This window comes from Mizuhopecten yessoensis, unplaced genomic scaffold (assembly GCF_002113885.1).
Source record: "Mizuhopecten yessoensis strain PY_sf001 unplaced genomic scaffold, ASM211388v2 scaffold419, whole genome shotgun sequence".
In the NCBI taxonomy this organism is placed as follows: domain Eukaryota; kingdom Metazoa; phylum Mollusca; class Bivalvia; order Pectinida; family Pectinidae; genus Mizuhopecten; species Mizuhopecten yessoensis.
Window position 1 is genome coordinate 1,737,610 of NW_018403537.1, and position 26,176 is coordinate 1,763,785.

The window sequence follows — 26,176 nt, forward strand, 5'->3', positions numbered from 1 at the left end:
AATGATATAGTCAAATGTCTTGGTCAATCAACAGAAGGGTCGTTATTTGTGGATGACTTCTTGATCTGTTACAGATCTAAGAACATGCACACGATAGAACGACAACTTCAACAGAGTTTAAACAAACTACAAAATTGGGCAGACGAAAACGGCTTCAAATTCTCTAAATCCAAAACTGTGTGCATGCATTTCTGTCAAAAACGAAAAGCACACAATGACCCAAATCTAACACTCGATGGCACTAGAATTCCTGTTGTTGAACAGACTAAATTTCTCGGCCTCATTTTTGATTCGAAACTCTCTTTCATACCACATATAAAGTATCTGAAGGATAAGTGTTCCAAGGCGTTAAACATTATACGAGTCCTTTCTCATACTGATTGGGGAGCGGATCGTGAAATGCTTTTGCGCCTATACAGATCACTTATTCGAACAAAACTGGATTATGGTTCTATGGTATACGGGTCAGCGCGCAGTTCGTACCTTCAGATGCTAGATCCAATCCATAACCAAGGGCTACGTCTTGCCCTGGGAGCTTTTCGAACAACACCTGTAAAAAGCCTGTACGTGGAAGCAAATGAACCATCCCTTTATGACAGAAGAATAAAACTTTCATTACAATTTGCAACTCAATTAAAATCAAACCCTAAAAATCCTGCTTTCAACCAAGTATTCAACCCCAAATACCAAAACATATTTACGCAAAACCAAAAACTTCTGCCAACATTTGGTATCCGAATTTTGAATTTCCTGCAAGAACTCAACATAAAATTGACGGACATAGCTGAATTTAACATATCTGATGTTCCTCCGTGGACCATTCAAACCCCCGATTTTAACTTTACATTACATGAGCGAGGGAAATCAAGTGTTATGCCCGAAGAACACAAATCCTCCTTTCGGGAATGCATTTCGAATTACCCTTCTCATACACAACTTTACACCGATGGCTCCAAAGAAGGTGAGAAAGTGGCAGCAGCCTGCTGTACTGCCAATACTTGCACTTCAGTCCGACTACCAGACGGCGCCTCCATCTTTTCTGCTGAAGCATGCGCCATTGGTTTGGCCCTCGACCATATCGATGAACACCGCATTAAAAAGGCAATTATTTGTTCAGACTCTCTATCTGTCCTACAGAGTTTACAGTTACGAGATCCTAAAAACACAATCGTACAAAACCTTGCTCATCGAATATCTCGTATATTAAAAAAGTCTAAAATAACTTTACTATGGATTCCGAGCCATGTCGGAATAAAAGGCAACGAATTTGCTGACAGGGAAGCAAAAAATGCATTGAATCTCGAACAAACAAATATCAAACTACCATACACAGATTTTAAACCTACTATTCGTACAGCCATTCAAAATGAATGGCAGAAACGCTGGTCTCTGGAGACCAACAACAAACTTTTTAAGATACAACCGAAACTTAAAACATCTATTCCCAGTCGGAAAGATCGTAGAGAGGAAGTTGTCCTCGCTCGGCTCCGCACTGGGCACACATATCCTACTCATTCGTACCTTTTAAAACGAGAAGATATACCTTCATGCCACGCATGTGACACTCCATTTACAGTGGAGCATTTTTTAATAGAATGTTCCGATTTTAAACACATTCGTGATAACTACTTCCGAGTCCCGGATATGAAAACACTTTTCAGTTCCGTGGATTCGAAGGCATTATTTAACTATTTGAAAGACATCGGTCTATTTTATAGACTCTGATGTCTTTTAACCCACCTTATCCTTTTTGACGTTATATATATATCGCATATTCCATATCATCTATTCGTTATCTCTTTTATTATTTTAACCCCCTTTTATTATTTTTAATTATCTACACATACAATGCGAATACTTTTAAAATGAACCATTTTATCTGATTTTATCTTCGCTATTCACATGTTTGTTAAAAAAGTAAAATAAATAAATAAATCACCATGGCCCTAAATGACCACAGCCGTCGATGGGCCGTTAAACATAAACAAACAAACAAAAATCGTTCTCACGCATGGATTTTTATAGCGATCTTGATATTTTAAAGAACACTATTTTCACAGAGTTAGTGCACTGCATTTGTAGGAATAATTGACTTGACAGAGAGCGACTCGCTTGACAGCAAAATAGACTAAAGATGTGATCACGAGCTTGTGAATTAGTGTGTAAGCAGGGGATATTATACAATTGTTTCATGGCTATTTAGGGAACAGTCAAAAATATCATCCCGAGGCCACTAGGCCGAGGGCAAACAGTTCCTAGCGGCCTCGGGCAACCAGTCCCCCTGGGTTCTCCCTACCTAGGGATGGTAGTTTTGACAGTCCCGCAAATAACACTGAAACAATTGTTTTATTACCAAATACGTATTAGTATCAATGCTGCATGTAATGATGACTTGCCATTTCATTGCTTCGTCTGCGTAAACAACACTGAGTTGCAGTCATCCAAACGCTTGAACGGGGCTCTTGAGGGGGGATTTCTGCGTATCAAATTTATGTTGTCAAATTGTTTGTGAGAGTAACGTCATCAATTTTTGAGAAAACGATGTCATTTTCTCATACAAACCAATGACGTAACAATCAATACCTGCTCACAAGAGAAGATAACTCTGCAATATGCAAAGATGGAATACATATGTACAAAAACCACAGAAATATATTTTGAATTCACTACCATACCTGGAGCATAAAAATAATGATTGGAGTCAAGGAATAAATGTTACCCTCAGAGTTCTGTTCAGTAGGAAATCTTCTCATAAAGGAGGTCCATTTTTGCTTGCTTGCAAAGTAGGCAGTTAACTACTGTATTATAATATTCATTAAGGAAAATTTAGAAAAACCATAATAAAAGATATTGAACAAGTTTAATCGAAATGTTTTCCTTCGATCATAAGTTGATATATATATATATAAAGTTATACAGGACCTGGTATGCTGATTAGATTGTTTATGGTACAGTTATGCGAAGTAAGTGTGAGATATGGTGGGCCCGAGGTATACGTTAGAAGCAGATATATACTGCATGTGTCACGTAATAGTTCATGTGTGTACCGTTTGGCTCGGTCAGGTTGCCAGAGTTCTCAGAACTGGATTCCAGGAGTGCCACAATGTACACTTGTAGAACACCAGAAATGTCTGCATCAGTCAGTGTTACCCTGATACAAATCTCGGTCGTAAATATGTCACCTTTTTCACATAGCCCCGGCTGAAAGCCAGTAGCAGACTATCCTGAAGGTTTATTATATTTATCTTATAGCGTATATTTTCAAAAGGGTTCAAGTTCATAACAGGAAGAAATTGTATGTTTAAAATATAGAGTAAAATAATTATCACCTAAATGTGTAGAGCACTTTTATAGGTAAAATTTATACAGCATTTAATATAGCGCCCTATCTAGCTAACATAATTAAGCCACTCTAAAGCTCTTTACAGTACAAAGATATACCATTAATACAATTAGCATATAAATTACCGGTAATCAATACAATTTTTGAGGAATTCGCAGGAGCTGCCTTATATGGCGCTAACTACTAGTCCGATGCCACCTGGCAAATATCTCGCTATGTGTACACATATGCCTGCATGTGTGCTGGAGATGTAATGTGAATAAAAGATATTCTCGATAATGTCATATACTTCAATTAATTAATGTATTATTTTGCCTCGTCTGCACTATGTATATAACAGCACATTTGATTGGATTATATTAATCACATGACCGGGAAACAAAACATCCTGTCACCCTTGCACACTTAAGTTTTCTTGGTCTTATTTCCCTTCTATTCAAAGCCTTTCTATAGAAATGGGCTAGAGACACTCAGCTAGGTCACAATCTAGTTCTGAAAGATGGAAGCAGACAACAACAATGGCGCATTAAAACTCAGTCCATTTGGATTATTATTTTATTTTGGCATAATAAACATACTATACCCCTACCAGTGTGGTATTCTGTTAAAATAATATTCCTCTAATATCATATTTTTCCTTCATAAAATGGTATGATTAATGTATAGAAGAATAAGAAGCCGAGCATTCCGTAGTAGGGTCTTCAGCCATCGCCATTACATTTTTCATTGGACTAGAAAATTATGGGTTACTACCATGTCTTGGGGGCAAAGATAAGTCATCCTGTCATGATGGAAGATAAGAGACCAAAAGAAACAGTATAAAACCATGCGATATCACTTATTGCATTCTTGACCCCAAAGGTTTATATCTTTCTACCATGTTCTGACAAGTGCTATAAATATCAACAGCAAGGTGAATTACAGTAGCAGACCTGTAAAACCAGAGACTCATGAAGGTTACATCTTGGTCTATATTCTGATATATAAGTTGTAATTACAATACAGTTGCATAAGGAAGCGTATGTTTCCTATTTGACAGCAATGGTTGATCAATCAATCTGAAGTTTTGGTGTAAATTAAGGTCTGTTATCTAAGTTCTAGATCAACCAACTTTGGACGTAGTTGCATCTTAGCTGAAGTTTTCCAATCCATGCATCAGGTGCTGATTGTGTGGCCTACTGTATTGCTTGGTAACTTTTCTAGGATTGTTAACTCATTCACCCCTGAACTTTCAAATGAACTGTTCCAACCTTGGAACAGTTCAAATGTGTCTTCAATTAGTGTGAGTGAGTCCCTTTTCTAACTCAGTACTTCAATTTGAATGTTACCAACAAACAATTTGGTTGAATGCACATGTATTGTATTATTGACAGGAAATATAGATGATCTAGTCAAATAACAAGGCATGTTTACACAATAAAAGGTTGTGTACATATTAACCTATAAATATTAGATACTAAGTATATGGGTGCAGACATAATTATTGTTAGGACGAATGAATAAATTCAGATCAAATCATATTTCCCAGGAAGCACCATTTGTCCCTTTGACCTTGCAATAAATTGTGGCATAAAGAAGAAGCTCATGCAGTGCACAAAATGGTCTAAGTTTGGTATTTACCGGTATATAGTATTTGGAACCCCATTCCCCCTGAACATATTTCAACCAAGTTTGCTTTTTCAATGTTAAAATATCATTTCCTTGCCGACTTGAAAGAATGGGGGAATTTCGGAAAAAAATACTCTGAAATATTTACCCCTAAGAAGAAATGTGAAATTCATAAGATTATTGGTGTTAAATTTAGAAGGGTTTTTTGTGATACTCAGGAACCAGATCTTGTAACCAGAGAGAAGGAACTGTCAGCTTGGTGATTGGAACGTAAATTTATAATGTCATAACAGTGAAAATACCATTTAATGTTGCTGTTGGGATATACAGTCAAACTGCACGGGACCACCGGTGAAAAAATGGAAATCTCAAGACTTCGACTCACGAAGATTAGATTGAATTTGAGATCCTGTATTTACTGCACAAGACCCAATGTGATTGTAAAGTGATGGAACACAGGACAAAAAGATTAACTTGAAATCTATTAACATTGAATTTAATGCGGAATATCTTAGAAAAAATATGTTTCATGTATTTATACAGCATGCATGTTAATAGGTGTTAAAATGAAACATTTCATTGTCCTCATACAGGTATCATTGCTTTATTTCGATTTATTAATACAATTTTCAATGTTTTCCTAAAGATGTCCATATGACTGTAGTTTGAAACAGCGAGAAATTTGACTAATCTAACTATGATAAAAAATGGATTACCAGTAGAGTTATACATATAAGGAAATATATTCTGGACCCTGCCCTAAGTTTGACATTATGATCGAGGGGCATTATTGGTCAGTTTTGTCCTCAAAAATAAGTAAAAACTTCAACTTGAATTTAATTTATCAATTTTTGTTAGAAACATCATATTGGTTAATTGGGGCTATCTTTCTTGGTGCAGATTTGTTCCAATGCACATGTGTAGATGCCCTATCATAGCAACAAATTGCATTGCTATGCAGAAATAGCAAAAGAATATGGTGTTCAATATGGACTGTTCGCATGCAGAAATGAAAGCCTTTGCATGTTACAAACAAAAGTTCCTTTCTACGAATGAACACTGGTAGAACAATGTCTAAGCATGTCAAATATTTATTTGTTTGTTGCATGCGGAGGATTTCAAAAATTGAAAAGCGTTTAGTTTAAATATCCTTCAAAATTACCAATTTTTTAACCAAAGAGCGCAAAACAGAGGATATTCACGCATTTTAATATGAAAATGCCGATTTATGTCTATCTTTGTAATGCCATAATCTTAAACCAATTGTCGAATGAACTTCAAATTTCATATTTATGCACTTCATTTGTTCCAGATTACGAATATAACAACTAATTCTAACTAATTCCCGGTGTGGCCGAAAATGACCCTTAACGCCCCAAGTCAGATTTCACCTGTTCGATAATTTTCAGATCTAATGTTAGGTTTAAGACATCATTGGTTCTCCTCAATTTCTGTCTGCAACATATCTGAGGCCAAACAGAAAATAATTTGTGTTTCGGTAACCCTCCCTACCCTAATTTTTTGTGCCTTCCCTAAAACATTTAAGGCAATTTTCAAAAATGCACTGTAAAAGAAAAGATCACTCGATCTCCTATATAAACCATAAAGTTATTTTCAAAAATAAAAATTCTTGCTTGCATGCCCATTTTTTTCAAACATTGTTACAGGAAAACACATACTTTTTTGTTTGTCCTGATTATATTAACCCTTCAACATATTTATTTCATACTATACACTGTGTTTCCATAATATTGAGTCATATACACATGTTTAAGGGTTGCTGGGGTAGGGGGAACCATATATCTAAGTTATCCCCTGCTCACATTTTTTTTATTTTATGTTAATCCGCTTGTTTCTATCACTTGAGTAAATTTGATAATTTTTTTTGAAAAACTTGTATGCAGTTTAAATTGACACAGATGCAGTAATGTTCCGTTTCAGAAAGCAATCATTTTTGTGGTGTATATACTTTTATCTGTGAATAAATATAAGGCTTTTTGAAAAAAAATGCTATAATCCAATTGACAGTTAAAGTTACAACCAGAAAAAATTATTGTTATATAATCTAAAATGTAACAGACACATGCTCAATGTACAGTGAACCATTTGGTAAGTATATGTACCTAGCTACAGGTATAAAGGTTTATTAGTACTGACACTCCCAACCCCTGCAGTAGCAAGGAGACAGCTTAATACTTAGTGTACTCCCATCCTCTACAGTGTTCAGGGGTACGAGGATCTGCTTAGCCTAGGTGTACTCCCATCCTCTACAGTGGTCAGGGGTACGAGGATCTACTTAGCCTAGTTCCAGTTGGTTATTTATCGTAGCGACAGTTCATTGCTCTGGATCGGAGAGCTTACTCCATTCAAATACCAAGGTATGTATAAAGTTACTGTTACAGTGGAAATCCTTGCTTGTTGAAATCTTCGTATTGTGTTACTTTTTAGTACAGATCATGACCATACTATACTTGCCAACTTTCCAAATAGGAGGGAGACTCCCGATTTTGGACCCTAAAGTGAGAATTTTCAACCAGTAAATTTGTTAAACTATTCCTATTTTCAAAGATCTGCTGATTTCTTCTGAAAGAACAGCTCAAAATGTGCTTTTTAAAAGTGTTATTTTTTCCTAGGGTGTATATATGCATACTTTCTGACCCCCTCGGCCCCCTGATAGGTCAGCCCCTTCTTGAGTATAGATTCTGATCTCCATCATCTTAAGATCTGTTTATGAAATGTTGAGAAAATATTGAGTCTACCAATTCAATAACATATTTAACGGGGATATCCATTTAAAGTTTTGCTCTCAGTGGGTCAGTAGTGCACTGCAGTTAAGTATGACCCAATATGTCATGCTCATTTGGGCCAACTGATGCATTGATTATACTTTTACATCATGGACAAAATACATTTAAGGTAGTTGTCAGTGTAGTTGGTGAATTTCATGTCTTTGCTGTGACAACTACAAATTGGTAGGATTCATAGGCAGATGATATTTGGTCAGTGAACATGCTAGGACAAAGGACTACCAAGTTTGTTCAAATGAATGGCCTTAAATTATGCCAATTATGTTTAAAACATTTAAACAACTGATATTTTGTTCAAATGAATGACCTTGGCTTTATTCAGGGTCACTGGGGTCAAATATGTTTCAACCTTTAATAGATGTTTGGCAAGCAGCATGCAGGGGTGAAGGACTACTGTACCAAGTTTGTTCAAATAAATGACCTTCATCTATTTTCAAGGTCACAGGGTTCAATTATCTTTAAATCATTTAAGTAACTACTGCTGAATAACAAAGACAACCCAGGATGATGATATTTGGCCAGTAGCTTACAAAAATAAAGGGCTACTAAGTTTGTCCAATTGAATGACCTTCACCCATAGTCAAGATCACCAGTATCAGTTGTCTTAAAAAAACCTTTGTGCAACTTCTTTTGAATATTCAAAAGGATCAGGGTGATGATATTTGGCTTGTTACACGGCCGTTGAATGGCTACAAAGTTATCCTAATAATGTTAAAAACTTAAAACAACTGCTTTCGAATAACCAAAATGGGTTGTGATATTAAATGTCCAGTAGTATGCCGGGATGAAGGGCTACCAAGTTTGTTTCAAATGAATGACCTTTATCCATTTTCAAGGTCACAGATGTCAAATATCTTAAAAAAACTTTAAGCAACTTCTGAATAACCAAATGGCCAATGATCATGATATTTGAAGGGGTACTAAGTTTGTTAAAATGAATTACCTTCAACCATATTCATGTTCGTATATATAGGTGTCAAATATATTAAAAATTCAAACGACTTCTTCAAAATAAACAAATGGACCAGGATGATGATATTTCTTAAGCTTGTTTAAATGAATGACTTTGACCCCCTTTCAAGGTCACAGGAGTCAAATATGTTTAATAATTTAAAAGACTTCTGCATACGTATATCTAAAATGACAAGGCTAGGATGATGATATTTGACCAGTAGCATGCTAGGATGATAAGGGCTACCAAGTTTGTTCAAATGCATTACCTTCACATATATTCAAGGTAACCGGGGCAAATATCTTAAAAACGTTTAAATATTTTTAACAACTTCTTCTCAATAACCAAAAAGCATAGGGTGGTGATATTTTGACAGTTAGAGCATGCTCAGATGAGTTTGTTCGTGTAGATGATCTTGACCCACTTTCAAGATCACACATGGTCAAATGAGTAGAATCCGAGTCCTTAAAGCATTGCAGGTATATGTACAAAGTCCAATGGCTCTGGGTAATGTATTTCTGATGCATGTTTGCCTAATGAATTTCATTTGTGTAATATGAGTCGGGTGTCATATTAAAAAGGCATGCTCAACATAGTTGCTACATGTGACAGCTGTGGGTTGCAACCTCAGCCTAAAAATACACCACAATATCAAATATACCAAGTTTATTATCTCTTACCAGTTAATTGCTCTTCTAAAGCTTTTGACTTCAAAGATTTTTTTTTCATATTACCAACTATGATGTGATTGCAAGCTTTTGTTGTGGTTGTTTTCACAATTATTACCATTACTATTATCCATATGTTGTAAAGCGCCTTAGAGTAATTTTACAAATTATATAGGGCGCTATATAAATGTTGTATATTATTATTATTATTATCATACACATTTTTAAAGTAACACTTTAAAAAGAATGGACATTTTGATGAATGCCCAACTCTAGCTTGTTGTTATATGATGTTTAAATATCATGGACAAAGAAATTGTAAATTTTGAGAAAATAGTAATTGAAGTGCATTAATGCATTTTCAGTAAGCAATGAATTGTTTTGCTTTTCTTCAAAATTATTCTGTCATATTTCAAGGACGTTTGGTGGCGATCATCAGTCTGTAATGGGGACGACAATTTATTTATAAATATGCAAGAAGTGGCTAAATGCTTTGTGAGTACTGGTAGATTTAGACCCACATATATATAAAGTAGTCCTCAGATAGTGAGGTTCACAATCTTTACTCCAGAAGGGGCTGAAGCTCCCCTCTCTGTTCAATACTATAAAGTTTACACTAAATGAAGGGCTCCCAAAGGGACATGGCCCAAAAGGGGAAATGTCAATTAACCTTTGGAAGACTGTACGGTACTCTTCAAAAAACAAAGAAGCGGTTTTGATCTAAATCATCCCAAAGTACTGCACCAATTTTAATGAACCTTACATATGCATTGAGGTTATATCAATAAAATGTATAAATTGTAATTACTTTCCCCTTTTAAGTAGTTTTGACCCTTTGTTTAAAAAGTTTTTTGCACTTACTTGTCTTAAAGGAGTTATGCCCCTTTATTTAGAAATGATCTCGAAAGAAGAAATTCTCAAGTTATNGGGGGCATTGTGTCAACAGTTTTAGGTAAAATTTGATCTTTTGATATATTTTAGATTTTAGTATCATAAAGAGGTGACACCGTATACAGATCTGAACTATTCAATAGACACTACAATGATGTTCATCTTTACTCTTAAAAAGTTTTATTCAAATACAAGAAATAAGACAAAAAATGAGGAAATACATATATTTCAGAAGGAGTGCCAAGACTTTGTAACTTTGAATGTCTACAATAAAAAAACTTGCATGGCAGGATAACAGGAGTACGAGATATACAGACTCGCTCTAGGTTATTTTACTAAATTGGGATGACCTGACAAATGGAAAAAAACCAACATCTCTATATGCCGTAAAAATGTGACTAGCCCTGGTACAGGAGTTGCACGAAATATTTGTACTGTACATGTGTGCATTGGTGCACATATGGTATATGACACAGTTGTTTATATATATATAGAGTACCATATATATCCTCCTATAAACCCAGGGACCAATACAAAATCTCTGATTCAGGAAAGGCAAGGAGCTTAACTCATTTACCCCTAAAGACACATTAATGAGCTCTTCAAATTCAAAGGTTGAAATAGTTTATTATGAAATTTCAGGGGTGAATGAGTGAATGTAGGATTATCGAACAACATTTGTTGCCGATTTCACTGAACTGCAACAGATATTGGTGGGCTTTAATTACCAGACATGGACTTATTGCCGGATAAATTCAATACAACTCATTCTTGTATTTGAAGAACTAAGAAATACCTTGCAGAACTTTGATAAAAATCTGTAGTTCAGACAGGAAAAATGCAAAGAGCCTGACGTCAAACCATGAAACTGCAATCAAAATATGGTCACTGAGGCTGTCTATGTGATTCTCAACGAAATTAAGGATCCTTGTTCCACTGTCAAAAACTGTAACGAAGTGTTGGAAACTGTGTTGCTGGCATGCCTATAGCTTTGATATATCATTTCTGAAAAGAAAAACATACTTAACTGGACTTGACTGGGATTATAATCATGATAATGTTTTGAGTGTAATAATGTGGAAAGGGCTCCAAGTTAAAATGGAAGTTAAAGGGAGGTAACTGTATATAGGGGGAAAAATGCAGTGTAGTGGGACAGGGATCCTTAAGAGAAGGTTATGTACTGTCTGTTTGAAAAACTACTGTGTGATTCTGTAATGTGTTGACTGGTGTGTGACAGGGGGGTCATTGAGGTACGTTATTTATAATCCTGTTTGTCAGTTTTAGATAATGTATCCTGAAAATTGTAACTGATGTCACCCCATTTTCATCATTTTACATGTACATCAATGTATATATAACAACTGTTTTTGAAACAAATATGTCTTTTTATCTGACCAGATTGTTTTACAATGGTGTCCATGTCCTTGTCATTAGTATGTATGTTTATATTAGTGTATGTTTGCACTGTAGTTTCAGAACACATTTAAGTCCTAAAAGGAAAATTTCAGGACAGAGATATTTTGCTGGAAGTTTTCTTTTGATTACAGCCCATGAATACCATATTTAACCTGTTATAAACCCAGGGGTCTAACAGATAATACCATTTGGCTACTGAACTATAATATATATATATATATGGGTGGGCTTATCACCAGACATATGGGCTTATTGCTGGATAAATAGGGTACTTGTGAAATGATTAGAATACACTGTATGTTCTTCTAGTAGGGGATGTGGATAGACACTTGCAGGAGTATGGGTGCTTATTAGATGAAATATGGTCTCTAGGTGTATATTTGATAAAGGATTCGTTGATTACAATTGTCATTCATATTAACCCAGTATGAGGATATGTACATACTCATACGCACAATATTTGGATATACCATCAATCACGTTTATATTGGGAAGACCCCAAACAGTCCAAGCCATTGTTGACTTTCCAAGTAAGAGACCAACAATGTCATGACAGAATGGAGAAATTGGTTACAAAATCAGATGGACGATGCATGAAATTCTGATACAAAAGCAAAAACTGGTCTAAGGAAAAGAAGGGAGAATGATACTTTTTTTCAAAAAATCTTCTTCTTCAGACCTGTAAGGAAGTGCTAATGGTCTTAGATTTTTTCTTCTTCTGTGTTTCAGACCATGGCCCAACAGCAAGAAGAAGAGGTTGAGAAGTTGAGACTGTCAAGCGTGGAGGAAGTGGATAAGTTTGATGAGACGCAAGATTACCACCGAGGGACGTGGACAAGGAAGTGTGACTTCCTTCTGTCTATAGTGGGCTACTCTGTCGGCGTGTCAAACATCTGGCGCTTCCCTTACCTTTGTATGAGGAACGGTGGAGGTAGGTTACTGATTCCTATCCCTATGTCTCATGGTCACATAATGTAAAGTGTAGGTCAATCATTTATAAGTTACTTTTGCCATCATTTTTTGAGGAACCAGAGAGACCCCTTATGGAATTGCAGCACATACTGTATTGCAGCATATGCTGATTAAGTGCTGTAACTGCACTGCATTTGTACTGCAAAAATGCAGTCTATTTGCAGCACAACCAAGAAAATGCACTGCATAACAGCATATACTGCACATGCACTGCAATTTCATTGATAATGTGCTGCTAAAACTTCAATATTTTAGCAGTTTAATGACAAATGCACTGCAATGCTGCACATGCTGCAAATGCATTGCAATTGCACTGCATGTGTACTGGAATTCTGTGCTGTTATTGGGCTTTATTTAGACTGTAAATGTGCTGCAATTCCATAAGGGAGGCCAGGAAAGTAGAAGTTCAACAATGCAACTCAGGGTAGATTGAAGAAGATCAACTTACATTAGATTTTTTTCCATAGCAGCTAGTCTTTTTTATTAGGATTGAAAAGTCAGTTATAAGGTTAACTCTGTATTTTTCAAGGTTAAAAGGTCCACTCTATGTTTCCAAAGGTCAAGACCTGTACGAAAAAAACACTTAGATGAAATTCTGGAGGATTCTAGTAACCTGGAAAAATGGGTATTCCAGGAGGAATCCGCCTAAGCTGGCAGGTTCATAGAGAAACTTTTGGTAGACCTAGAATCTGTCTAAAGTCTACCTTAGTCTGAAGCAAAACTCCATATAAAATTCTAACTAAACTCTACCTAAAATCTATCTAACAACATTTTAGTAGGAGAACAAACTTAAAATTTCTACTTAGGCCGATTGTTTTACTTTGATATATAAACATATGTGGCCAGTCCAGAATCCTGGTCTGTGGTTGCATGGTCAGTTTAAATTCACACTGATGCACTGAAACTACTGTTTGGCTGTTTATGACATCGGCAGGTTAAACTACTGTTTGGCTGATTATGACATCGGCAGGTTAAACTACAGTTTGGCTATATATGACATCGGCAGGGTTAAATTACTGTTTGGCTGTTTATGACATCGGCAGGGTTAAATTACTGTTTGGCTATTTATGACATCGGCAGGGTTAAATTACTGTTTGGCTATTTATGACATCAGCAGGGTTAAATTACTGTTTGGGTGTTTATGACATCAGCAGGGTTAAATTACTGTTTGGGTGTTTATTACACCGACAGGGTTAAACTACTGTTTGACTGTTTATGACATCGACAAGGTTAAACTAATATTTGGCTGTTTATGACATCTGCAGGGTTAAACTACTGTTTGGCTGTTTATGACATCGGCAGGTTAAATTACTGTTTGGCTATTTATGACATCAGCAGGGTTAAACTACTGTTTGGCTGTTTATGACATTGGCAGGGTTAAACTACTGTTTGGGTGTTTATTACACCGACAGGGTTAAACTACTGTTTGGCTGTTTATGACATCGGCAGGTTAAACTACTGTTTGGCTGTTTATGACATTGGCAGTGTTTAACTACTGTTTGGCTGTTTATGACATCGACAGGGTTACACTACTGTTTGGCTGTTTATGACATCGACAGGGTTACACTGATGTTTGGCTGTTTATGACATCGACAGGGTAACACTACTGTTTGGGTGTTTATTACACCGACAGGGTTACACTACTGTTTGGCTGTTTATGACATCGACAGGGTTACACTACTGTTTGGCTGTTTATGACATCGGCAGGGTAACACTACTGTTTGGCTGTTTATGACATCGACAGGGTTACACTACTGTTTGGCTGTTTATGACATTGACAGGGTTATCTTATCAAAATTATAATCCTTAGCAGAGGATGTGTTATGAATTGAAAGTGCACTATACACTGACGCAGCTTTGGTCAGATCCTTTATCTAAAGGGGATTAGTTACTTACAGCTCTAAGATTGCTATCAAGAACAGGAAGTCTTTCTGTTTGGTTTATTTTGAATGGGTTTTAGGTGGGTATTTTAGGTAGACTTTTAGGTAGACTTTTAGTTGGATTTTAGGTAAATATTTAGCTGGAAAAGTGGATTTTAGGTAGTTGTTTTGGTGGATTTGGATGGAGGTTAGGTAGACTTTTAGATAGATTTTCGGTTAGTGTTTAGGTGGATTTGAGGTAAACTTTTAGGTAAACATTTAGGTGGATTTTCAAAAGATACTATGAAATATTTTAGGTAAATTTGTAGTTCATATATAGACTCCAGCTGAACAAATTAACATATTTAGGGTCCTTTTCTGCAAGTTTTCCAAGTGTTTTCTATCTAAGGCATCATTGTATCCCAATGAAGAATCCCAGGATGGAATCCACTTAACATCCTGCTAAAAAGTCTAACTGGACTTGGTGGGTTTCTAAAAATACAACCCATCAAAATAGAAAGTAATTTATCCAATCTTACCAAAGGACTTTGTCACATGGCCCATAGACCTGAAATCTGTTTAAAAAAAAACATCCCACAAAAATGACCATTTTAGCAAGTCTGTTAAATTAAGGGACTAAAAAATAATTTCACAGTATCTCAGCATCTCATAGTATATGTTAGACTACCGGTACCTCCCCTATCTTGATGGCTTATATATATGTAAAATTATTTTTCTTTCAGGTGCTTTTCTTATTCCATTTTTCTTCTTCCTGATTTTCTGTGGGATTCCACTGTTCTTCATGGAGTTATGTCTCGGTCAGTTTTCTGGTGTCAGTTCCCTGTTTGTGTGGTCACTCTGTCCACTCTTCAAAGGTGAGTTAATTAATACAGTACAACCTTGTTAAACCGCCACATTCCGTTATGGTCAATTTTAGCGGTATATCAAGGGTGGCGGTATAACATCAATTTTAGCGGTATATCAAGGGTGGCGGTATAACAAGGAAGCTTATCACCAGGTGACCTTTCATCATTGAAATGTACAAAAATGACAATAAGCATCGATAATTTACACTGGAAGTTATTTATTTTTAAAACAAAACACAATAAATGATAGTATGTAACTTGCAGGTGATTCATTGCTGGTCATGATTGTTAATTGTATTGTATTACATTGTATTTAATTGTCCAGGTCTCAGCTATCTGATGGTCACTGTTAATTGTATTACATTGTATTTAATTGTTTAGGTCTCGGCTATCTGATGGTCACTGTTAATTGTATTACATTGTATTTAATTGTTTAGGTCTCGGCTATCTGATGGTCACTGTTAATTGTATTACATTGTATTTAATTGTTTAGGTCTCGGCTATCTGATGGTCACTGTTAATTGTATTACATTGTATTTAATTGTCCAGGTCCTCGCTATCTGATGGTCACTGTTAATTGTATTACATTGTATTTAATTGTCTAGGTCTCGGCTATCTGATGGTCATCGTATCGTTCATCATGTCCTGGTACTACATCATGGTGCTCGTCTGGGTCATCTACTATCTCGTCAACTCGTTCTACGACCCGCTTCCCTGGGCCGTCTGTACAAACTCATGGAACACGCCATTCTGTATCGAGGATCGTGGCAAAATAAACATCAGTAGAACCTTACTGAATAATTTGACCTCAGTAGAGGTTAACACTTCATTGGTGATTGGTTCGAATTATACCTCTAACACCACGGTCACAGCAGCCAAGGAATTTTGGCAGTAAGTTTGTAAATTCGTCGAATGAAAGTTGTTCAATATGCACAATGACAATTAATAAAATGTATTCCCCTAAATTTGGGCAGTCGTTGAGTCTTTATAATAATGCTTGGGCTGTAGTTGTAAAATGAAAACTGTTCAATCTTCATCATATACCTATAGCTTGATAAAGACACTTATTATAAGCGATTGTAGACTTGAAGACTCAACAAGAGTCTCAGAAATACTTTAACTAGTAGAAATCTTCATAAAAACTAGTTTATTTAGAGGCAATTTACAGTTCACAGACAAGAACAGGATTTATGACCATTTGTGTTCAGTATTTAGTTATATTAATGATGCCAATGTCCATATTTAAAATTTCCAAATGTTTGTAACTACAATTTACATGTAATACATTTATTTCAGATTTATTTTCAACAAAATAAATACATACATACATGTATTCTTTATTGATGTTTGACATAAATAAATGTGTTGATCGTCGTTTGTCTTTGAGTTCCGTGCACCAAGGGAGATTATCTCTTGTGTCCAAGATGGCGGTCTGCCAGAATCATCAATCTTTTCTTGAAAGAAACCCCTTAAAATTGCTTACACTTATGTATTTTGCGCACCCCTAACTTTGTGCATTAAATTTCTCGAAAAAAAGTGCGCAAATTACACAGGTTTTTACAGTAACTTGGTTTATTCATATTTAAAATATCAAAGGGTTTATAATCAATCATCTATCAGTCATGTGCAACTGATAATCAATTTTGACAGTTGAACCGATTCATTCCATTAGAGAATAGTCAGCAAAAAAATGTCCCAATCTTTCACTCAGTTAAGTGACTTTGAGCTGTCTGGGAGATATAGGTGATGTACAAAGCTCTGACTATAGTTTTGTTTTACAGATTGAATGTCCTACAGATTTCCTCAGGCTTCGCTGACCTCGGTGGTATACGGTGGCACCTTGTTCTGGCGCTGGCTGCCGCCTGGGTCCTTGTATTCCTCTGCCTGATGAAGGGTGTGAAATCGGTTGGCAAGGTGACTATAATGTACTCCATCATAACTAGCTATAGAAAAATATCGAAAATATACTAAAGTATAAATCATATTCAACCATTTAGATATACAGTTTTTCTCATTTTTCTAACCTTGTTGATTTGTCATATAAAAAAAACTTTACAGGTCACGTATGGAGAAAAATTGCCCATTTATAACAAGTGGTATATGTACAACACATACATGCCATATCTAAAGATTTTGGCGTGAGACTCACGAAAAATAGCCTTCCAAAATGTCTCGCGGCGTGGGACCCATTTTTCATGCCGTCAATATGAAGGCAGGGTTTGCCTTGATGTTATCCTCCAATACTTTTGAAGTAAAGAATTTCAAAAGAACCCCACTTTATAATTTATGTAAACTTTATTTTTCACAACCATTATGAAACAAGTTATATGAACGTATCTTAATCACTCTTGTTGGCCCACAAGTTGTATGCCGGGGGTCTTAATAATGGAGCAAGGAAACGGAAGTACCTGGAGAAAACCAACATTGTCGGGCAGGTTATCACATTCTTTTACATGTCCAATCGGGGGATCGAGCCCCACTCATCTTGGTGAAAGGAAAGTGTGCTATCCACTGCCAAATCTAAACCCTTTGTATTTCAACAGCTCCATTTGAACTATGTTAAAGAACCACGTTTAATTTGAAAAAGACTCCATTTGTGAATCATGCAGTGCTAACATTAACAGGTTATATAAAAAGTGGGGAGTGTTCAGTGCAGTTGTTTTTTTATGGCTGAATGAGGTCAAGTTCGTAACCCTTGGTTTTCAAAGATGGCAGTACATGTAACAGTAAGTCATCTGTGAATACAGATTTCCAGGTTATATTTCGAGAGGCCCAAATTTCGTGGTTTCCCCCAAAAATAACAGTTTATGGGGTACATGAATTCATGGATTAAGAGTACCCACTCAAATGGAGAATTGCTTTGTATCAAACTTGCAATTATTTTGTGGACCTATGATTTCTGAAATGGTAATCAACAAAATCACCGAAATTAAAACCCACGAAAATTAGTGATTTCACACACAGTGTTCCAAACCAGAAATGGGTCCAGAACCCACTCTGCCTCCTTTCTATGTACTAGTCCTCCTTGCTGTATCATAGATAAGGTGATCTGTTGTTTTACTTCCCAGGTTGTTTATGTCACTGCCCTTCTGCCGTATGTCTTGTTGACGATTTTCCTGATACGCGGACTTCTGTTACCTGGGGCGGTCGATGGTATTATGTTCTATCTCACGCCAGACTTCAAAAGACTTCTGGAATTCCAGGTGAGGTACTCAAAACAAGATAAGGACATTTTTAAATCACTTCTTTTGGAGTTTGCTGTATTTAAACCCTTTTAAGAAGCCAAAATGAATTTCTGGTTATGGAATAATTTCAAATGATTTAAAAAAAATTAATGAGATGTTTTGTTCAAGTGTGAAAAATTCAGAATTACTGAAAAAATGCTCTCCAAAATTACTACATTGAGAGTTATCACAATCGTAACAAGTTTTTTGTGTTTGGTATTTGCCGTAGGTATGGCTGGAGGCTGGAATACAGGTATTTTATTCTCTTGGCCCGGCCTGGGGAGGACTTATAACCATGTCTAGTTATAACAAGTTCACAAATAACTGTCTGAGGTAAGCTGAAATATTAAAGTGTGTTACCCTCGTCAGCGCATAGGTTATAACACTCATACAATTAGGTCTAGCCGCAACTAGTTCACAGATAACTCTCTTGGGTTTATGTGATCGTGTTTGGCTGGCTTTCTATCGGTTTGATTCGTACCACTTGATAGTTGCATTATCTACACTATGAAAATGTGGGACAGCATAATTTTCCTTACTTCATGATATAAAAAATATGATAATTGTGTATAATTTCACTATAGTTTTGGAGAAGGGTAAGTTGTGCCAAGTTCAAATAAAGAATTTTGTCAAAGTCAAATGGTGCTCAAGAGAAAGGAGGGGAGGGGTTAGGGGTTAGGTTTTGATTTTTAAAAAGAAAAAATGAGTATTTCAACATGCAATCACTTCCCAACCCCTGACTTTAGTGGGATATTTCTGTCAAATATACCAAAAACAATACAAAAAATAGTTGAAAGTGTACTTATTTTTTTTCTCTGATTTCCGTGTGTGTAATTATAAGATAGCGCTGTCCACGGTAAGAAAGGGGTGTAGGAAATTTCTATCCTATTGAGAGAATTGCACCTTTATCCAATTTTGAATGTGTGGGAATGGGATAGGGGGACGTATCCACAGTAAATGTGACGATTCTAATTGCTTTTAAAATTGTATTTCCGTTTCTTACGGCAGGGACGCCATCATTGGCAGTATGGCCGACGCTCTCACAAGTTTCTACGGAGGATTTGTGATTTTTTCCGTCCTTGGTTACATGGCGTATGAGTCTAAGCTACCGATCAATGAAGTTGCTACATCAGGTCCGTTTAAATCGACTATCATCGTATCAGGATATATCTATTGTCTTCGTTTATTAGTAACTATAGATCATGTTGTTTGATTACTGATTAGCTTGGTGACCATTTCTTGCTCAATATTTTAGGAGTGGTTCTGACTGATTTCAATATTTATAGGATCACAGCACCACTGCCATAAACAGCAACTAATTTGAAACTATCTTACAGACATGACAATAGCTTTAAAAAATCATTTATGCAAAGAAGCTAATAAGTTGTGGTACTGAAAAAAATGGTAAAAATGAAGAAAAAAAAACCTGTTCTGAGACGGGCCCTGGGACCTCGCCAGGGTTCAAACCATACTATCCTATGGGAAATTAAGGGGAGGTTACTATGACAGAAAACTACCATTATACCTGCAGTGGCAAAAGGATCCTTAAACATTGTTGATTTATGTGTATTATCTCCCCTTGTATGTGAAATAACTTGGCCTCAGGTTTCACAAGTGTCCTTTAGCTGAAGTTAAGCAACATTTTTCCTTTGGGGAATTTTTAACCCTTTCACCACTGTAAACCATAATTGACTCATTCAGCTGAATGTATGGCAGAGTCTACTAAAGTTACCTAGGGGTGAAAGGGTTAAGGATCCCTGTACCACAGCCAATAACGGCATCTATGCATTGGAAATTGTGTTTTTCCACCAGGAGTATAGCTTTGATAAATCATTTCTGAAAAGAAAACCATACTTTGGGATGACATTTATGAAAAAATAATTATGGTGAAATAAAGAAAAATATAATCACCAACAGTTCGGAGTGTAAAAAATCAGCGGGAATAACAGGATTCATACCCTAGTCTTCAAATTGTTATACTGTCGCTCTGACCAACGAAGCTACCTGATCCACTGAAGTGTCCTTACAAAGCTGTGTTATAGTTATAGCCAGAACCAAGTTCAGGGGAGGTCACTGTATGTTTAGATAACTTAAGTGCAGTGGGACAGGGATCCTTAACTTTGGAAAAAAGCTTGAGATTTATACCTGGCATTATCTACTCAAGAATTCTACTCATTATCTCCCCTTGTTAATTGTTGTAGGACCAGGCCTGGCATTGGTAGCCTACCCAGAGGCTATCACAAAGCTACCCTTCCCCCAGCTGTGGGCTGTACTATTCTTCCTGATGTTGTTAGCCCTTGGCATCGACAGTCAGGTAAGAACAAGTAAATAGAACAACAACAAGTTAAATGTATCTGTTTCATAGAAAATTTGCTATATTATTATGTATTATTACATAGAATTAATTACTAGTTAGAAAAATGTTATTTTACTTAAAGGATATGCTAATTTCACCAGTAAACATGAATATATAGATACAGTGTTTTACTTGCGCATGTAAAAATGTAATACCATCTGTCTAAAACTTGTTAAAAATATGGTGAGCCTGAAGCATCAGGCAGGATTTTCTTAGGGCAATTCCATAGTTTATCGTATGGGGAGGTGGGAGGCACACATATTAATATACATGTATAATGGGTGGTGGGTTTAAAACCAAATCTGCCTTAACCATTACCAATAATAAAATAACTTTTAATATTTGATGGGTGGTAAGGTCTCTGTAAAAGTGCTTCCCACCCCTCCTATATTTGATCGGTGGTAAGGTCTCTAAAAAAGTGCCTCCCCACCCCTCCTATATTTGATGGGTGGTAAGGTCTCTATAAAAGTGCCTCTCATCCCTCCTGTATTTTATGGGTGGTAAGGTCTCTATAAAAGTGCCTCCCATCCCTCCTATATTTGATGGGTGGTAAGGTCTCTATAAAAGTGCCTCCCATCCCTCCTGTATTTGATGGGTGGCAAGGTCTCTATAAAAGTGCCTCCCATCCCTCCTGTATTTGATGGGTGGCAAGGTCTCTATAAAAGTGCCTCCCATCCCTCCTGTATTTGGTGGGTGGTAAGGTCTCTATAAAAGTGCCTCCCATCCCTCCTGTATTTGATGGGTGGTAAGGTCTCTGTAAAATGCCTCCCCACCCCTCCTTTTTGGTGGGTGGTAAGGTCTCTGTAAAAGTGCTTCCCACCCCTCCTATATTTGATCGGTGGTAAGGTCTCTAAAAAAGTGCCTCCCCGCCCCTCCTATATTTGATGGGTGGTAAGGTCTCTATAAAAGTGCCTCCCATCGATCCCCTCCTATATTTGATGGGTGGTAAGGTCTCTGTAAAAGTGCCTCCCATCCCTCCTATATGGTTATTTCTGGAACAGTAAAAGATATTCAGTGGTTAATACTATGATCAGGAATTTAGAGGTAAAATGTACACGGTAGCTTTGTGTTGATTCCTTCACAGTTCGGTACATTTGAGACGGTGTCCAGTGGACTGGTGGATGCGTTTCCTCGTCAGCTCGGCAAGCGTAAGGTCCTGCTGACGGCTGCTCTATCACTTGTGCTGTTTATTCTTGGATTACCGTTCACCACTAATGTACGTACAACATAATAACTACACCTTCGCTGCTTTTATTCTGTTTATCATGCTATGTATTTATACTCCTACAACAAAATTACAGAAGCTATACTGGTAACAGCTTGTCCATCTGTCTGGGAAATGAAATTCTGTCCAGACAACTCTGCCTAACACAACAATCTAATTTCAACAAAACTTTGTTATAAGAATAATCTGCACATCATGTAGTTGCGTAGCGAATATTTTGGTTTCAGCTTTTTTTCCACCAAAAACAAATTTTCCAATCTTATGTGACCAATTGCAATGAAATGTTCAAGGAATGATACATTGAGGATATACTTCAATCCTATGGACAACTTTTAATTGTAAGAATTCAAGATGGCCACCATGGCCTATGATCGGCTGAGACAGTAATGATTTTAAGTTGAGATCTGCATATTGAAATACATTCCTTCTGTAATGCAATATATTGTAATACATTCCAGGTATATTATAACCCCCCTGATTACGAGGAAATGACCGATAATATGATTGTGTTGATTTTGTTTGCTCTACAGGGAGGGATGTACATCTTCCAGCTTGTCGACTGGTACGCTGCCTCACTGTGTGTCCTACTTACCTGTTTCCTGGAGTGTTTCATCGTGGGATGGCTCTACGGTAATATAATCACTACTCACTTACAATCTAAATATCTTATAACTGTGATCAGTATTTCCTTGTTTGATTAGCAGATTAGGAGGGGTTTTTATAATGATTTTTTTATGTTAAATAGTTGGCTAGTTAATAGTTGCTTAATGGCCTTGCAATAGTGAAGTCATATTGGGCCTGACGACACCAAACTGAATACACTCAAAGGCAACTGAATGGTAAAAGGTTAAAAACTGCATACATAGGTTCGCATCGAAATGGTCAGAAATTATTTTATATCACATAATGTACTTTGTTATCCAGTGAATATACCCATGTCATAATTTTTTGGCATATTAACCCATGTAATATGATTTATCAGCCCTGTGATTGGTTGTAAGCTTTAATTGTTTCAATTATGATGTCACGCCTAGGACAAGAACATGACGTCATAAACTCACAGCCTTATGCACTCGAGTCAAAATAGCGACTTTTAACATTGCAAGGTTGCATGAAAATTGTCGTTTTACACGAATGAATGCCACAAATGTTTGTTACTTGATAAAAGTTGTCTTACACTTGTTTTCATTTCATATGAAATTAATGAAACTCGTCACAGAGTTTTCATTTTAGCTCGCCAGAGGCTCGCTAAATTGAAAAATTCTTAGACTCGTTTCACAAATTTCATATGAAATGGAAACTCATGTAAGATCCTATATATAACAAGTTTGTTTCAAATTTACAAGTACTTGTGTACTCACAAGGGAGTGGTAATCTATGTGTATCGTGGATATATGTAACACGTGTAAAGGATATACATGTATAACGTTTCGGATTAGTTCATTATATAATGTAATCAAGGGTTAATTGTGCCAGTGTTTATTCTAATGTAACTGATATAGTTAAGACACTATGTAAATGTAATGGAGGACCTATGTGACTTCAGGTCAATAACAGTCACTGGCTGACAAATATGGCTGAAAAATTACGTTTTCTTTTCATACAAATGTTCTTAGTTTTTCTGTAAAATATCTTTAAAATTAGTTGGTATTTTGTGTTTTAGGGGCGGACCGTTTCAGTAGGGACGTAGAACTGATGATGGGTAGACCCGTCCCTGTTATAATCCGACTGTGTTGGTGTGTTATCACGCCGCTCATAATGATGGTATGTACACTGTTGGTGTGTTATCACTCCACTCATGATAATGATGTGTGTTATCATTCTTCTCATAATGATGTCCCTGTTATAATCCGACTGTGTTGGTGTGTTATCACGCCGCTCATAATGATGGTATGTACACTGTCGGTGTGTTATCACTCCACTCATAATGATGTTATGTACACTGTTGGTGTGTTATCACTCCCCTCATAATGATGGTATGTACACTGTTGTTATCACTCCACTCATAATGATGGTGTTTACTCTGTTGGTGTGTTATCACTCCGCTCTTAATGATGGTATGTACACTGTTTGTGTGTTATCACTCCACTCATAATGATGTTATGTACACTGTTGGTGTGTTATCACTCCACTCATAATGATGGTATTTACTCTGTTGGTGTGTTATCACTCCGCTCATAATGATGGTATGTACACTGTTTGTGTGTTATCACTCCACTCATAATGATGGTATGTACACTGTTGGTGTGTTATCACTCCACTCATAATGATGGTGTGTACACTGTTGTTGTGTTATCACTCTACTCATAATGATGGTATGTACACTGTTGGTGTGTTATCACTCCGCACATAATGATGGTATGTACGCTGTTGGGGGGTTATCACTCCGCTCATAATGATGGTATGTACACTGTTGGTGTGTTATCACTCTGCTCATAATGATGGTATGTACACTGTTGGTGTGTTATCACTCCACTCATAATGATGGTATGTACACTGTTGGTGTGTTATCACTCCACTCATAATGATGGTATGTACACTGTTGGTGTGTTATCACTCCACTCATAATGATGGTATGTACACTGTTGGTGTGTTATCACTCCACTCATAATAATGATGTGTGTTATCACTCCACTCATAATGATGGTATGTACACTGTTGGTGTGTTATCACGCTGCTCATAATGATGGTATGTACACTGTTGTTATCACTCCACTCATAATGATGGTATGTGCACTGTTGTTGTGTTATCACTCCACTCATAATGATGGTGTGTACACTGTTGGAGTGTTATCACTCCACTCATAATGATGGTATGTACACTGATGGTGTGTTATCACTCCACTCATAATGATGATATGTACACTGTTGGTGTGTTATCATTCCCCTCATAACGATGGTATGTACACTGTTGGTGTGTTATCATTCCCCTCATAACGATGGTATGTACACTGTTGGTGTGTTATCACTCCACTCATAATAATGATGTGTGTTATCATTCCACTCATAATGATGGTATGTACACTGTTGGTGTGTTATCACTCCACTCATAATGATGGTATGTACACTGTTGGTGTGATATCATTCCACTCATAATGATGGTATGTACAGTGTTGGTGTTATCACTCCACTCATAATGATGGTATGTACACTGTTGGTGTGTTATCACTCCACTCATAATGATGATATGTACACTGTTGGTGTGTTATCATTCCACTCATAACGATGGTATGTACACTGTTGGTGTGTTATCACTCCACTCATGATAATGATGTGTGTTATCATTCTTCTCATAATGATGGTATGTACACTGTTGGTGTGTTATCACTCCACTCATAATGATGGTATGTACACTGTTGGTGTGTTATCATTCCGCTCATAATGATGGTATGTACACTGATCATGAACCACTGCTAAAAACTGTAACGGTGAAACAGAAACCTTTTTACCGGCACAATACAAAATTTTGGCTCACCTGACCCAAAGGGCCAAGTGAGCTTATATTATGCCGTAGCACGGCGTCCAGCAACCTTTTCTTTTAAAACACTACTAGTCCTTAACAGCTCAAAGGATTTTGACCAAACTTGTAGTGAAGCATCATTGGACAAAGGGTTCTCGATATTTTTATAAACAGAGGGTATGCCCCCCCCTGGAGGCAAAGGGGTGGGGCCAAATAGAGGGAAAATAGATAAATCTTCAAAAATCTTCTCCTTCTCAATAGAAGTATTTAAAAAAAAAATGTTATAGAGCGTCCATGGACAAAGGACCATCAAGTTTGTATAAATGGAAGATGTGTCTCCCCCCTCCCCCCTAGGGCAGAAGGGCAGGGGAAAATAGGTAAATCCTCTCAACCAATGGAAGGATTTTGACCAAATTTGTTCTAGAGCATCTTTGGACAAAGGGGCCTCTCAAGTTTGTATAAACTGAGGGTATGCTGCCCGCCCCCCCCCCCCCCCCCCCCCCCTGGGGGACGGAGGGCAGGGGCCAAT

The 26,176-nt window shown here is 36.8% G+C and overlaps 1 protein-coding gene across 2 annotated transcripts in view; it reads left to right on the forward strand.

Annotated features, from left to right (window-relative positions):
• The window catches only part of LOC110448371 (sodium- and chloride-dependent betaine transporter-like), a 36,455-nt gene that overhangs the window by 6,468 nt on the left and 3,811 nt on the right, over positions 1-26,176 (forward strand). For both annotated transcript variants that reach the window (XR_002462718.1, XM_021494566.1), the window contains exons 3-13: positions 12,415-12,616; positions 15,260-15,391; positions 15,988-16,273; positions 17,164-17,296; positions 18,451-18,585; positions 18,836-18,939; positions 19,615-19,739; positions 20,808-20,920; positions 22,047-22,178; positions 22,718-22,817; positions 23,851-23,951. Coding sequence is in view for 1 of the 2 variants with exons in the window: in XM_021494566.1 (XP_021350241.1) it covers positions 12,415-12,616; positions 15,260-15,391; positions 15,988-16,273; positions 17,164-17,296; positions 18,451-18,585; positions 18,836-18,939; positions 19,615-19,739; positions 20,808-20,920; positions 22,047-22,178; positions 22,718-22,817; positions 23,851-23,951 (1,563 nt within the window). In the remaining variant the exon portion in view is untranslated. The remainder of the gene's footprint in view (positions 1-12,414; positions 12,617-15,259; positions 15,392-15,987; positions 16,274-17,163; positions 17,297-18,450; positions 18,586-18,835; positions 18,940-19,614; positions 19,740-20,807; positions 20,921-22,046; positions 22,179-22,717; positions 22,818-23,850; positions 23,952-26,176) is intronic.